Source organism: Podarcis raffonei, chromosome 2 (assembly GCF_027172205.1).
Source record: "Podarcis raffonei isolate rPodRaf1 chromosome 2, rPodRaf1.pri, whole genome shotgun sequence".
Lineage (NCBI taxonomy): Eukaryota > Metazoa > Chordata > Lepidosauria > Squamata > Lacertidae > Podarcis > Podarcis raffonei.
The window spans coordinates 102,345,426-102,361,216 of NC_070603.1; the positions used below are offsets into that span (position 1 = coordinate 102,345,426).

Consider the following 15,791-nt stretch of genomic DNA (forward strand, 5'->3'; position numbering starts at 1 on the left):
ATTCACGAAGCGGTGAACTGCTTTCATGCTGAATCTTGTATGAAAAAAGGAGAATGCAGGAGCATCATTCCACAATGGAGCCAAAAGTCACCAGAAAGAAGCCAAGTTTATCAGAGGACAAGTTCTATGGACAAAAATAAGTGCCATGGCTTCTTCTTTTTTAAGAATAATTTTAGAATAAATAGCAATCCCACAAAGGTGAAAATTACCATCAGGCCTTTCTAAAACAATTTCATTTTTATTTCCAGGGAAGATGGGGGGGGTATGCTCAACAGATGACCACCTTAACCTTCATTTATCCAAGATATTTGGTTGCAAAATGGACTTCAACATTGCTATGACAAAACGGAAATAGCTCCCTAGGATCATAAAGGCTAAGTTTCAGTTGTATTCCAGACACCTTGTTGAGCGTTTAGAAGGTGCTGCGGGAGTTTCTTGATTTGGGTCTGGAGATGGAATAAAGGAACAAAGGACACCTGAAGTGAGAAGAACAACCATCTGCTGAAGTTACACCGACTCTAGGAGAGTTTTCATGGCAAGCATAGTTCAGTTTCAAATGGCAAATCCCATAAGAGAGCCCATGGAAGTGTCAGTGACACGGTAAGATTCCCCCAGTAAACAAATTGCAGTAAGGAAGGAAGCAACTGTAGTAGTAATAATAATAATAATAATAATAATAATAATAATAATAATAATAATTTATTATTTGTACCCTGCCCATCTGGCTGGGTTTCCCCAACCACTCTGGGCGGCTTCCAACAAAGATTAAAAATACATTAAAATGTCACACATTAAAAACTTCCCTGAACTGCAAGTATGAGAAGCCAGCAAAAGCTACGCCAGATCCAAACTCGTTCACGGGTGGGTGGGGCTACTGCCGGCTGAGCCGGCCAAAGCCTGGCAGACAAAAACACAAGCCTTTAAAACAGAGTTTGATTTACACCACCCTTTTTGCTGGTGTAGCTTTCGCTGGGTTGCCACGTCACATGACCGAGCCGAACAGAGTCAAGATCCAGCATAAATCTCACTATCCAGTATTCTGGAACACCCGTTTTTCAACTGGGCACTGGCTGAGCTAGCATATCTCCAGCTGAGCCAGGGTTGGAGATCAACCACATCCTAACTCGCTCACCCTGGCAGATCTAGGGTTATTATTCGGGCCCCCAAAATCATGAACTGCAATTGGGACCAGAAAAACCGGGGCACACAGGCAAGGGTCAACCTGGGAAGGCATTCTAGGCAACGTTTGGCAAGCTCAGAAAAAGGAGCCTGTAGACAAAAAGTCAAGGAGGAAACTGAACTAAGGAGCAAAATAGATTCACAAATGCAAGACCGCGAAATGAAAGGTAGATCTGCAAAGTGGTTCTGGTCGGCCAACCTGCCTGAAACCACCCCCTGTTCCTTTTTCCCCTTTTCTTTAGGGGATGCTTAGAAGCTGCAGCTAAATATCAAATATGGCACGTTACCCTATCAAACAATCACAGAACTGTAGATTTGGAAGGGAACCTCAGGACCATCCAGTCCCCACCCCCACCCCTGCAGTGCAGGAATGTGAAGCTACCCTATCGAACCTGCAAAGATTGGCATTATCAGCACCGCACCCTAACCCACTGAGCTATCCAAGCTGACTGACCCTGTCCCTGCAATCCCCTATATGGCCTTGTAGCCATTTAGATCTGTAACCAGCTCAGCAAGCCTCCCTTGCCAATGCACAATCAGGAATGCACTCCAGCGCTTCTGATTGTACACTGGCAAGCACATCTCCACCTGCCCCTCACCTGCACAGGAGCAGGTGGGTGTGGCTTGGGGGAAATGGTCTCAGGCGAGACCAAATCGGAACTCGTGCCACCCATGCTTCTCTCCCTGCTTTGCATATCCTGTAGCCTAATGAAGAGTTCTGTAGAACTTGAAAGCTTGACATTGTTTTGTGACATGTTGTGATATTAAACCTATTGCCCAACTGTAGATTTGGGTGTTCTTTCCCTCCCCCTCCCCCCGGAAGCCTAAATCCCACTAGAAATCAGCAGTGTGCCTTTTATTTTGCTTTCCCTTCGCCCTGCCCCACGCACCCCAGACAGACACAAAGTAGGGAAAATATTTTAGTCTCAGGCCCGCCCCCCCACTAAAAAGCAGAATCCCGGTAGCTCTCTCGAAGTGGGGACAGAGAAAAGAAGCCGCCATCAGAGGACTCTCGTGACAGGCCACCTTCTGCGTTATTCTCAATCAGCGTCTTCGTTTTCACACATGCGCTTTCTGGCGACTGGAGTAATGAAAGGAACTGTATCTGCTCCCCTCCCCATGCCTTTGATTCTGCCCCTCATTATTTTCATCCCTTTTTCAATCTGTTCTGGAGTTGGCCCAACAAGGATAAGCAAATCCCTTCGACGGAGTTTCTTAATTGATATTTCTTCAACTCTCCTCAACAGTAGCTATTTTGGCATCCAGAAAAGATTTGGTGTCATCCGAGTGGTAGAAAATATATTTTAATCTTTTCACAGCAGCGTCATTTCAAAGACGTAGCATTTGGGGTGGCAGATGGGGTGGCAAGCAAGTTGCCTAAAGGGGCAGGGCATTGATCTACTCCCTGCAGGAACTTTTCAATTAAAAGATGAAAGATTCTGCAGTTTTGAAGCACGATATACGCACATCTTATCAATTGTTCAGCATCCCTATCGATACTGAAGATTTTTTTTGTTTTTGAAAAATGCCTTTGTTATCATACTTAACAGAATTTCAAATTAGGTGAGAGACAGCCTACCTGAGAAGCCATCATCACTGTCACCATAATGCACGTTCTCCCGTCGTAAAACGATGGTATCGTGCTCTAGCATGCTGGGATAGATTTACAAAGTTGCTTCCCTATTAATTCATGCCTCTGCAACCTTGAAACTTCACTATTATAACACTTCTTATCGTGAGCAGTGGCCCTGTAGACTGTTCTGAGAAAGCAACTCGAGGCAAACATGATGGTCTGCTGGGAATATAATTTTGCTTTACTTTCGTTACACCTGAATATAGACTGGCTTCTAATCAAATTCCATTCACAATCCTAAGATCTTAGTATTGACCTATAAAACTCTTATACAGCTTGAGCCTTAGAAACCACCTTGGTTGTGAGTCCTAAAAGACCTGCTCCCTTTCCCGCAGACCGTTTTTCCACCTGGCCTGGGAAGGCAAATCCTGACTGACTCCAGCTACAAAAATTGAGGCTGCTGAACAGATTCTTGGGCTGGCATGTTTTGCTGGAAGGGGTGTGAATGTTGGTTTTTTCTATCTTTATTTCAGATCTTGTTGTGATTTATGTGGAAGTTGTACTGTTTGGTTGTGTATTTTTTTAATTAAAAAATCTTGTTTATGACTACCTTTGTGATGTTGTAGTTATGTATTTGTTCATGTTGTAAGCCACCTTAAGCATGGTTTGAACTGTGGAAGGCGCCATACAAATAAAATTATGTATGTAATTTATAAGCTTATATGTTGTAAGCATATATTTGCATAGAAGAAGAAGAGTTTGGACTTGATATCCCGCCTTTCACTCCCCTTAAGGAGTCTCAAAGTGGCTAACAATCTCCTTTCCCTTCCTCCCCCACAACAAACACTCTGTGAGGTGAGTGAGGCTGAGAGACTTCAGAGAAGTGTGACTGGCCCAAAGTCACTCAGCAGCTGCATGTGGAGGAGCGGGGAAGCGAACCTGGTTCACCAGATTACGAGTCCACTGCTCTTAACCACTACACCACGCTGGCATAGTTAGCCCATAGCATCTGGTAGACTTTTCTTCCTCTCTTTGACTAGAGGAGCCTTAGCTCTTTGCAAGCATTTCACTTTTGCGCACAGAGGTGACAATTGGGATCACAACTGCTATCCCTAGCCCTAACCATCATGTGTTCCAGATGCCATCCATACAAAGTCTAGACATGTATCTCGTGAGATGCACAGGTTCTGTGCACATGAGCCCTACGTTCCATTCTTACAGGGGTACAAATCACACAACCGGAGCCCATGAACACAGGCATGTATGCCTACAGGCCCTCGTTGGAACAGGTCCTCGGGCACATGGAGATCCCTGGTGGGGCCAGAGATGCAGTCCCAATTGTGTGTGTGTGTGCACACCTGCATGGAATGAAGCATAGGTTCAAAGGGCTGGGTTTGGTGACTGCAGAATTCGCTTCACACCATACATTTAAAACACTCTGATACCACTTTAAGCAGTTGTGACTTCCCCCAAAGAATTCTGGGGGCTGTAGTTTGTTAAGGGTGCTGAGAGTTGTTAGGAGACCCCTGATTCCCCATCCAGAATTACAGTTCCCAGCGTGATTTAACAATCAATCCCTCTTCGCAATGAACTATGGGAATTGTAACTGGGAGGGGAACAGGGCGTCACCAAACAACTCTCAGCACCCTTAACAAGCTAGAGCTCCCAGGATTCTTTGAAGGAAGCTGTGCCTGTTGAAATGGGTATCATAACACACTAATTAATGAAAGTCATGATGGCTGCCTTACCTCTGTTATCAGAATACCAGTTGCGGGACTAGATAAGCCTTCACATTATGTTAGGACTTCTGGTATCGTTCTGGAACTGTGCTGTTAATTCTTCCTGTTGTTTTCTCTCTTGCTGGCTGCCGATCAGAATGGGGATTGTCCCTCTGAATGGGTGACTTGTGGGTGATTCATTCAATTTGCAGGTGCCTGACTCATGGCTTCAATCAGCCACAAACTTGTTTGTATGTTAGTAATAGAAGATGATTATCAGCTGAGGTGTGTTCATGTGTTTAGCAAGCCAATAAGTAATAAACAAAGTGATCAGTAGTAAAAGCTGTGCAAATTCTTCTTCTTTCTGAAATTTGGTGAATCAGATGTACACTCTGTCATTGTGATATTAAGTTTCTGCAGCCAACTTCTGAGGGTTATTGGATTTATATTTACTTACTTACAATAATGCAAGCTTCGTGTGTTTGCAAATGCATTTCATTTCCATTGCTAATACTTTCTTTATAGAGGTTTCCATTTGTTGTTGTCACTGTTGCCGAGCATCACATTTCCAGATCCAATGCCTTCGTTTGAAATAAATTCTCTCTTATTTCCAAACAGGGCTGGTTCAGTCCCGGCCAGGTATTTGTGCTAGATGAGTACTGCGCACGTAACGGAGTCAGAGGCTGTCACAGGCATCTCTGCTACCTCAGCGACTTGCTTGAGAGAGCAGAAAATGGAGCGATGATTGACCCTACCTTGCTTCACTACAGCTTTGCCTTTTGCGCATCGCATGTCCATGGCAACAGGTAAGCGGAGGACATGCTTGTCTCCATCAGGGAGGGGCAAGTCTCCAGTACAGATTTATTTGGCTACTATTGCATAACGGCTCCTTCCGTGTGGCTGTGTTCTTATTGTATGATGCACAACATATTGGGCAGGAGAATTGACTTGCTTGTTGTTAGCAAAAGGAAGGCAGCAAAGAATCAAGTGTAGACAGACCCAAACAGTTGACTGTTGCTTTTGGTTCACTTAAGAAAATAGCTTGACGCAGTTTGGGGGAGGGGGGAAGTAGGGTAGTGTGATGCTGCAGAATGTATCTGTCATTGGGTACGATGAATTTGCCCTGTTTCATTTTCATCTGAATGAGAATAGACAGCTAAATATTAACAAACAAAAGTTCTGTATTCTGCTATAAAGTACTTATTAAAACTCAACTTGTGTAACTGAGATGCAAAACCGATGTGTTAAGAATATTTTGAAATGTAGATTCAGATTTTGTTTTTTTAATGTAGCGTTGGCCACTTTGCAATTTAATGATAACTTCTGATGACTTGATTGTAAATAATCATTATATCTTATTTTATTTGGGAAGCATGTTTCAAGTCAACATTTTTTTAAAATTCTGGAATGGGGAACATTTGTGGCCTTCTAGCTGTTGCTGGACTACAGCTCCCATCATCCCCAGCTATTGGCTGAGGATGATGGGAGTTGGAGTCCAACAAATATATACTGGGCTGCACGTTCCCCAGCTCTCTTTTAAACCACATATCATATGCTGCAAGATATACTTGAGTTTATTTACAAAAATGTATACATTTGGATCTTCATGCAGTCTCTGTATTGGATGGGAGAGAGCAGAGATGAAATAACTGAGACTCTTTCCTCCAGGTATTTTTAACATCATGAAAGGAGAAAGAGAAGTGGGGAAGGAGCGGTAATAAATAGCCTTATGCCCTTTTTCCAGGTCCTTTGTAAAACTTAAGCAAGGCTTTCCATTGGCCGGTGCTAACTACTTTCTGCCTTGTTGGCTCCACTAACATGCAGTACAGAACTAAGAATATCCCTCAATATAATGGTGAATTACCCACACATGAGAGTCTACCAGGGCTTTACTAATCTATAAGGTCCGCAGTTACCTTCCCTTGCCAGACTGTCAGTTGAGCCTGCTACAGTGAACCAGACAGAACATCTATGGAAAGTTAAAAATAAAACACAAAAACACTTTTGCCACTTGGCAGTCACAATAGCTGCACAGCCATTTCAAGCTCACTCCAGCCTTTTAGGATTAAACAGTAGATTTTACGCCTGAAAGTGTTGCTGAGATAAGTTTCCTTTCTCTATAGACAGCGACAGTATTGTTGCACTGATGGTTTTGTTTTTGGAAGTTGCATTCTATACAGTGAGATATCACACTCTGCTCTGCATATGCTACCGAATAGCAGAGTGTTATAAAATAATGAATTGTTTTTGTAAGCTCTCTGGTAAACATCATCACGAATTATTATACACATTGCCGGTATTTCACATTATAAGGCTGCCACTAAAGTCACAGTTCATTTGATCCATCTTGTCAGGCTAACAGAGTTTGCTTCTCCATATTTTCTTTTTGGTTATTGCTTTCATTTGCTTCTTTTGTTCGCTGTTGCCATTATTAGTATACTGTTGTTGTTTCTATTATTTGCTTTTAGCTTGTTTTCTTTCATTTCTTCTGTTACACTTTCTTTTGTTACTTTTCCTTTTCTTTCCGTTTCTGCTGTCCTTACCTTTTCACTTAAAACCATCCCTGTCATGTCCCAAAGTCAAAAAATGGAAGAGATACTTGGTGCCATACTGCCAGTAGCAAATAATCCCCCAGCCGTCGAAGTAGAACCAAAAAAGGATTCCAAAAAGGAGTCCAAAAAGAAGAAAGATTCCAAACCCCAGCCACCTCCAGAGCCCAAAAGGTAAGAAATGGCAGTTTTACAAGGTTGCACTGCAGGGTTTTGTATCAGCCACTGAGCACACTGGCTTGGACCTCAAGAAATATGAGCAAGAAAAAGAAAAGAAAACCACAAATGGATTAATGCTGTTCCATGAGCACACATGCAATCACTAACACAGGGTTTCTCACTCAGTCACTCATCCATCCATCCATCCATTCATTTAGGTATCACTTCCCATAAAACATCTCAAAGCAGTTAACAGTAAACACACATCAATCAAAAAAATCTGCAATAAAAACACCCACATAAAAACAACTTCAAATCCAGTGCAGATACAGACTGGGATGGAAATCTCCACTTAAAAGTCTTCTTGAAAAAGGAAGGTCTTCAGTAGGTGCTGAAAAGGTAATAGAGATGACGCCTATGTAACAGGAGGCAGTTCTAAAGGGCAGGTACTGTGACACGAAAGGCCCAATTCCTACAGAATAGGCCTCATGGTGAAGACACCCTCTTCTGTAGGACACAGTGATTGGTTGGGTTTTTAAGGGGTGAGACAATCTTTTATTCTGGTATCCTGGTCCCAAGCTCTATAGGGTTTTGTACACCAGTAGCAATCTAACCCAGTAGCTAATTGGCAGATTTACAGCATGAGAAACATGGTGAATAAGGAAGATACAGGCTGTAGCATATAAATTTGAGTGGGCCATGCAGAGGTCTTGAGAAAGAGCTTGTTCAAAGTCCAGTTCAAGGACATCCCTAGATTTGAAGTCAGAAACAGAGCTATCCCATGAGTAGGAGGTTCTCGGCTCTTCACCTTTTTGTTGTTTGTAAGGACCAAGCAGACCAGAAAAAAAAATGGGTAACATGGTTCAGAATAGGCAAGTTGAAGTTTTCCAAAGTGCCTGAGGAAATTTTCAGCTGTGCTGTGTGAACCACAGCTTCATTCATACATTTCCACAAGACTTGGGGCAGTGGGTTACCTATGCTAAGTTATACAGAAGGTGGGTTTTAAATTTTTAGAGCTTTTGGAGTATTGATTACTTACACTCTTAAGGTTCAGTCTGACCTGTGTGGATTATGGTTGACAGAGGCATGACTGGAAATCTGTATAATCAGATGATAAAAGCAACTTTTGCATCTGTTGATGAAACCTGTAGCTACAATGAGTGTGTGTGTGTGTGTAATTGTGTGCAAAGCCATTGCATTAACTGTTGTACCATCTGTAGATCTTGAAGTGATTTTTGAAATGCTAGTTCAGTCTATTAGCACTGCAAGTTAAAGGATCACTCAAACAAATTCTAAAGTAGGCAAATACATCACAATGGCTTCTTCCTTCTTCCTTTGTTCCGTCCTGAGACTTCTCTCAATTAGGATAGTATAAACAAAACTCCACAAAGCTCTCAAACATGCATTTTGTTGAAGTTCACAAGGCACATGTGGAGATATTTACTCACATTCCAGTAGGTTTTTCTTTGGCTTTGAATGAATGTGGTTAGGAAGTTCTCTATGGAGTTCTGTAAGAACAAGTGAGTTTACCCCTCTTCCTTGGCTTGCAAGAACTAAACTGAACCAGGTTGCAAAGGAGAGGAAGGTTTTTCCCATTCTGGGCAGAGCCAATAGAAACTAGAAAATTACTGTGCCTTCATTTCCCAGCCTGCCTTGAGGTCTGGAAGGGGAAAGGCACTACCTTTTCTTAAAGGAGCAGCATTATTATTACTTCTACTTACGGTAATACTAATACTATAGAGAGATTTGCTATCACTAAATAACTGAACCCTGTGGGGCCAGAACATCCTTTCTAGCAGAAGACAAAACAGGGTAGTGATAGTCCAGCATGGCTATTCTTAGGGTATCTGGTTTACAGATTGGCACTTGATTTCCACTTGTAGTTTTTGACAGAGAGAAATCGCAAACCTTTCGTGTCTTACCATGCAATCCCATGCATGTCTACTCAGAAGTAAGCCACATTGAGTTCAGTATAGTTTACTAATCCCAGGTAAGAGTGTGTAAAACTGTGGCCTTAATTACTATTTTATAGATGTTTCTCTCCATCCTGCTCTCTCTGTTTTTCAGTGTTTAAAACATGTTTTCTCTGGCTAAGAGCAGATGTGTTTAACATGCCTCTTGTGAGACTTGTGAGTAAATCCATTTGCTTATTGAAGGCGATTTTTGAAAGAAATAAAGGGGAGAAAGCGCACACCACCAACAACTGGCAGTTTAGCTTTCTGAGAAATGAGGTTGGCTGTCAGTCAGAATATGCCACTCTAGTAATGAAGGTCGAAGAGAGAGAATTCTGTGTGGCTATCAATCTCCCATGTAAGCGATAGACAGTGATGGAGCTGAGGTGGGTTGTCTGTTTGTATTGTGTTTGTGTAAGGTCAGACAGTGAGACAACAGTAGCTTGCAGTCAGCGAGAAAGTGCAGAGAGAATGTGATTCAGATGGTGCAGGACAGCCTGAAGGTCAGGACTGACAGAATGACAGGCCATCAGAGGAAAGAAACTAACTAGATGCTATCCAGGGTCCTGCTTCATGAATACAGTTCTGGGGTAGCTGATCAGTGTCAGTGCAGGACAGGAATAAAATGGCTGCTGTTAGAAATACACCTCTAGCTCAGCTGTGACCCCTGCGCCATATCATGTGAAATGTCTACAAAGCAAAAAGAGAGTTTTGCACTGTATATTTTCAGACTTTGCTGGGAAGATTTTGTCAGTTGACTGCTTAGATGTTTTATTAGGAAAAACTACTTTCCAGGCAATGATAGAATTTGCTTTCTTTCTGTTTCTTAGAAAATCAAAAAACAGAAGGTCATTTTTCAGTTTATAATATAACTTTATAATATTCTTTTTCTTCTCCCTGAGATGTATAATGGAATTTCTTTCTTTGGGACATAGATAGATAGATAGATAGATAGATAGATAGATAGAGTATTCAGCTTCCACAATCTTATTCTCATAATGCTAAACCATGGTTCAGTATTATGTGTGAATTCAGCAAGCTTATTTATGTGTGAAATGGATTGGTTCTATATTTCTATTGCTTTTAATCTAGGGACGTAAAATTCCTAAAATAGAAGAAGTGGACAGAGATAGCCAAGGGGCATACAATCAAAGACTTGAAGCACAAGCCACCCAGCCCAAGCCACCTGCCACTGCTACCTCCTCCTGAACACAGCTCAGGAGTTGGATGCCACCCACCCACCCCTTACCCTACAGGTAGCTCTTCTGTGAGTGGAGTGCTACACTTGTGGGAACAATTGTGTGCATCAAACCCTATGCAGAAGGGGCCAACTGGATTGGGCCCTGTTTATGTTGGACACAATCCATGCAGATCCCTTTCAAGTACTGTATATCTCAGTGGAAGTGACTTGAGACCATGCTTCACTCTCTCACTAAAATGAATGGTTACAGTAGAGAAACAGGGCAATAATTGTACAATTCTTAATATTTGTCTGTAGTTCATTTGCACCGTTTGGATAGTTTAAAGTATATATATGTGTTGCCATTTTATTTTAGCATGTAAGGTTAGCCCCCTCCCCCAAGAGCTTTTTGGGCGGAATATCTGTTCACTTATAGTTTTGCTTTTTCGACATGTAACAAGACTCTGAGAGAGTTTGGGTATGTGCTTATCATAGGAGAGCCTTGTGGAGCATAAATACTGTGGCAATGCGGACCCCTCCCTCCTCCTGCCTCTGCTACAATTTTGCCTCCCTGTCCAGATGTCAGCAAGGCAAATGCAGCCATGTTCACTGTACACCATGTGGCTTCCCTTCCACAGTTTAAGCTTTGCTTTTCTGTCCTAGACCAAACCTTCACTATGCGTAAGTAAGTAAGTAAGTAAGTAAGTAAGTAAGTAAGTAAATAAATGACTGCCCCTGACAAAGACTCTTTACTCAAAAGGCACTGGGACTAATTCACTACATTCCCCCTAGTCTCACCATCCAGTGAGCAAAAGCATTGGGGGCGCTTTCCTTTCTGACCCCTAGGAGGGAGATTCTTTGAAGAACGTTTCAGCTGAGAGACTGTATTAGGAGGCACCTTCCATGTTCTGCCTTAAGCTAGGCTCTTTCCTGCCTCCGTAATGAATGGCTATAGGTTGCAGGCCTGCTTTGCTGTACAGTGGTACCTCGGGTTACATACGCTTCAGGTTACAGACTCCGCTAACCCAGAAATATTACCTCAGGTTAAGAACTTTGCTACAGGATGAGAACAGGAGGCCCCATTAGCTAAAGTGGTGCTTCAGGTTAAGAACAGTTTTAGGTTAAGAACAGCCCTCCAGAATGACTTAAGTACTTAACCCGAGGTACCACTTTACTGGTATAAGGCAAGGTGTTCTGCCCCTAACAAAGACTGCATCCACACTATACCTCTGAAGCACATTCAAAACTCATTTCCCCCTTCAAAGAATTCTGGGCACTGTAGTTTGCCCCTCAGAGAGTCTGTTAAGGATTGCTGGGAATTGTAACTCTCTGAGGGGCAAACTACAGTGCCCAGAATTCTTTGAGGAGGTTGAAACATGCTTCAAATGTGCTTTAAAGTTCTAGTGCATTTGTAACCAGAGAGTCTTCACTCAGAACATGTGGGGTTTAATAAACCACACAATTCCAACACCTCTTCCATTTTTCTTGTATTGGTCAAACCCTCCTTTATCCAGTCATCTAAGAAAAAAACAGTACCAGTCTTTACCATGTCCAAAGGCAGGGAACCAGTAAGATGGCGCAGTATGAAAAAACATTTCAAATATCCCACCTGCAACCCACTTTCTTGATTTGGCGCAGCATAGCTTTGGCCCCTTATCATTTTACATATATTAATTAAAATAGGAAATACTTCTTTGTGCACAAACCTTTTTAAAAAATAGATAAACACATTTTTTTTTGTCCCGCCTTTCTTCCAAGAAGCTCAAGGCGATACCTATCCTTGTTATTCACACAACAACCCTGTGGTGTAAGGTTAGCCTATGAGAGACTGATTTGCACAAGATCATCTAGGAAGATTCTTGGCTGAGCAAGGATTTGAATCTGGGTCTCTCATGGGAACATAGGGTCCATCTAGCTCAGTGTTGTCTACACTGGCTGACACTGGCTCTCTGGGAATTCAGAAAGAAGTATTTCCCCAGTCCTATTTGGAGACATAAGGGATTGAATCTTGGACCTTCTGTTTTTAAATCATGTGTTCTACCCCTGGACTATGGCCCTTCTCCAATCTTAGTCCACCATTCTGACCTTGTGCTTTTCAAGCAGTACTGCTTGTACCACCTGATATACTGTGAAGCACCACTGGTTAAATGTCCTGTTCTAAACTATTACACCAATATCTCCCAGTTACCTCCAGGACCTGAGGAAGTGTGCGTCTGAATACAGAGAACAATAGTAGAAAGTGCTCTTGTGCTGGTGGCCTTCTCATGAACTTCTGGTTGGCTAATGTGGGGGGGAAAGATGCTGGACCAGATAGGCCTTTGGTCTGATCCAATAGAGCTCTACTTATATTCTTACTTGGTTATTCACTACAGGAAATAGGGCTCTGGAGCAGATTTCATAGAATCATAGATTGGAAGTTACCACTAAGGTCTTCTAGTCCACGCGTAGGCAAACTCGGCCCTCCAGATGTTTTGAGACTACAATTCCCATCATCCCTGACCACTGGTCCTGTTAGCTAGGGATGATGGGAGTTGTAGTCCCAAAACATCTGGAGGGCCGAGTTTGCCTATGCCTGTTCTAGTCCAATGCCTTGCAATACAGAAATCTTTCACCCAGCATGGGGCTCTGAGATTAAGAGTCTCATGCGCAACTATTCAGGCATTTGGCGTGATCCAGCAAGGCTCTTCATATGTTAACTTTGTATATAAGAGAGTTTCTATGAGAGGTACTAATCAACATGCTGCTCACCCAAATAGTGGGTGTCAGCCTTGAGCAATGCAAGAGAAATTAGATCTATGTTAGCCACAAAAATACAGCAATGGCCAAGTATGCACATTAGCCCCTTCATACTGTCTCATTCAAGGTTTTCCCATGTGACGTGATGACATGGTTGCAGCAGAACAGGCAAGAACCAGTAGATGAAACCAGGTGTGGTCATGCATGTGGGGAGCAGCACTCAATTTGCCCTTTGCCGGTAACAGCTGCAATTCTGATGTGACATGGTTATGTAATAACACAATACGCCTGGGCTTACAGCCAGGCAGCCATCTGGACATGCTCTTTGCATCATAATAGTCACAGGTATTGTAAGTCCTCTGCACCGCAAAACACTTTCAAGGGGCCATGGTGTAGAAAAAGGAAAGAAAAGAGGGCTTTGAGCTTTTAAATATCACCAGTTCGGATCAGGTATTTATCAGGCTGTACGTGCCTACTAATGGGCATTTTTTTCCAAGAACGGGAGAGGTTATCATGAAAGGTGTAAAAGACACTGTGTTCATTTCAAAGCCACACTGGAACAGGCAAATGTCAAAGGGATTAACCCCAAAGAGCAATAATGTGTATTTATAATTGCACACAAATGCATGCTATTGCCTCGTATAGTACTCCTAGGTTTAAAAGAAATGATTTTGATATATTTGCTTGAGCAGCATAACTAGCCCCCGAGGCACCATGTACAATTAGAAAAGGGCATGTGGGGGAGGTGGGGTTTCCAGAAAGAAATTGTGGCCTTAGGACCTCTGGTCCTAATTATAATTTATAATTAACCCTGCGATTTGCACAAAGAAGCAGTCGGGGGGGGGAATATTGTCTTTGCCACGAGACCATTTATTTTTAAACTTGACAACTCACTTCAGAAAGATTTCTTTTGGGGCTGATTAATAATTAGTCAATGAGTAATATTAGGAGTAGACAGGGACATTTTAGCTTCTCGTGTAATGTGTTTACAATATTTTAAAATGCACACTATGAACAGCTAATTTAGGGTTTTAATATCTCATCATAAAGGCACCTTTTCCTGGCACTATCCCAACCTCCTTTTTCTCTCCACCCCCCAACACCCATCTGTAGTATTATGCCCTATTAATTTCTCTAGCAGAATCCAAACAGTATCAAAATTGGGGGGGAGGAATCTGCTACCGTTCAAGTCTGAGATATTTCCAATTCTGTAGGTTGACCTAAATTCATATAGAGGTGCCTGCACTGTAACATGTCTGCAATTCTTTGTGTGACTACATAGAGATTTACAGACACCACAAGTCTGACGTTTCTGTGCACTGTTTCCGTCCTCCCTCATGTTTTGTATTCCTGATCTGGATCCAAGCATGACATAACTACATTTAAATGTGACATTATGTACACGTTTTTTTAATCATTGGACATAAAATGGTAAAATACAAATTGCACAAGCTGCAGAAACCTGTGATTACACTTAGAAACATCAAATATTGAAATGTCTCGGAAGTGGCACCTAAACACACACACACACCTACAGCAGAAATGTGGATTTCTTCTCCCACCAATAATGCCTTTTGATTACCGCTATATTCTGTTGCCTTTGACTGCTTGCTTTGCAACAAGAGAATGTTCCAAATGCAGCAGAGAAAAGGAAATCCTAAGAGCAAGAATGCCCCAAACATTAATTTGAAGGCAGGAGGAAGCACACATATATAAATTGAGATAATATGATCGTTAATGACAATGGTTCCATTTCCCTTCAAGTATATAAAAATAAGTGCAGGGCTTTTAATTTATGTTTATATAATCATAGTGCCGTCTACAGATTCGTACTTAATTAATGAAATCATGGTGCTTCAGCTTCTGGGGAGATGAGCAACAAGAATTAACATAACTCATAAATTTCCAAAAGATGTGCAGCTGGGTGGTAGTATTTGGAATTTGACAAAAAACATTGGAAGTATTATTATTTGTGACATGGCTAAAGATGGGGGATTGTGAGGAGAGTAAAGATGACAGAACTGGTGCTAACCACTGTGACAAGAACTTGAAAAGCAGCCGACATGACATCTTTCCTATCATGCTGCTGAAAATGTCAACTTTGTGAAGGACAGTGAGAAAATGGTTTGCCGAATGTTTGAAAGGTAGATTCAAGAGATGCTCGTCATGTCAGATGTAATATAGTCCACAGCTGTTTGAGAAAGGAAGTCCTTGTAGTTGTGATGGCTCTTAGTTGGCAGGCCCTTCCAGACATCCAGGCGGCTCCAAAAATGGCTACAGTTGACCTGTAGATTGTCTGAAGTTTGTTGCTACATGATACACAGAAGCCAGCTGTGATATTTATCATTATTAATTCCGTCTAGTGTTGTGAATACATTTTTTAAAATAATAATAATAATAAATACACTGTTTCTGCTCACAGGTACAGTGGAATATACACAGAAATAAATACTTTGTAAGGACAGCTATGCAGACATATTATTTTTCACAAGTAGTTTTCACATGAGTTAATGAGTGACAGCGCAGTGAACACACACACACACACACACACACCAACCATCTTATACCAGACTGGGCAAGTGGGGTTGGACTGAGTTGAAGCATCCCATTTTTCCAGCTGAGCTGCCAAGCATAATTCCTTGGATGCACCCATCCAGGAAGTCCCCTGGTGGTACCCTAACCCAGCAGAAAGCCCCAAAACACCACCAGTGGTAGTAGGTGGTGGGTTATGCAGAGCCAACCTGC

General features: G+C 42.1%; 1 protein-coding gene across 22 annotated transcripts in view; it reads left to right on the top strand.

The window, feature by feature from the left end:
- The window catches only part of CADPS (calcium dependent secretion activator), a 340,568-nt gene that overhangs the window by 200,063 nt on the left and 124,714 nt on the right, over positions 1 to 15,791 (top strand). For 11 of the 22 annotated variants that reach the window (XM_053378320.1, XM_053378321.1, XM_053378327.1 and 8 more), the window contains exons 13-14: positions 5,089 to 5,276; positions 7,050 to 7,193. In XM_053378320.1, the coding sequence (XP_053234295.1) occupies positions 5,089 to 5,276; positions 7,050 to 7,193 (332 nt within the window). The remainder of the gene's footprint in view (positions 1 to 5,088; positions 5,277 to 7,049; positions 7,194 to 15,791) is intronic. The other 11 variants (XM_053378326.1, XM_053378332.1, XM_053378333.1 and 8 more) reach the window with 1 other exon arrangement.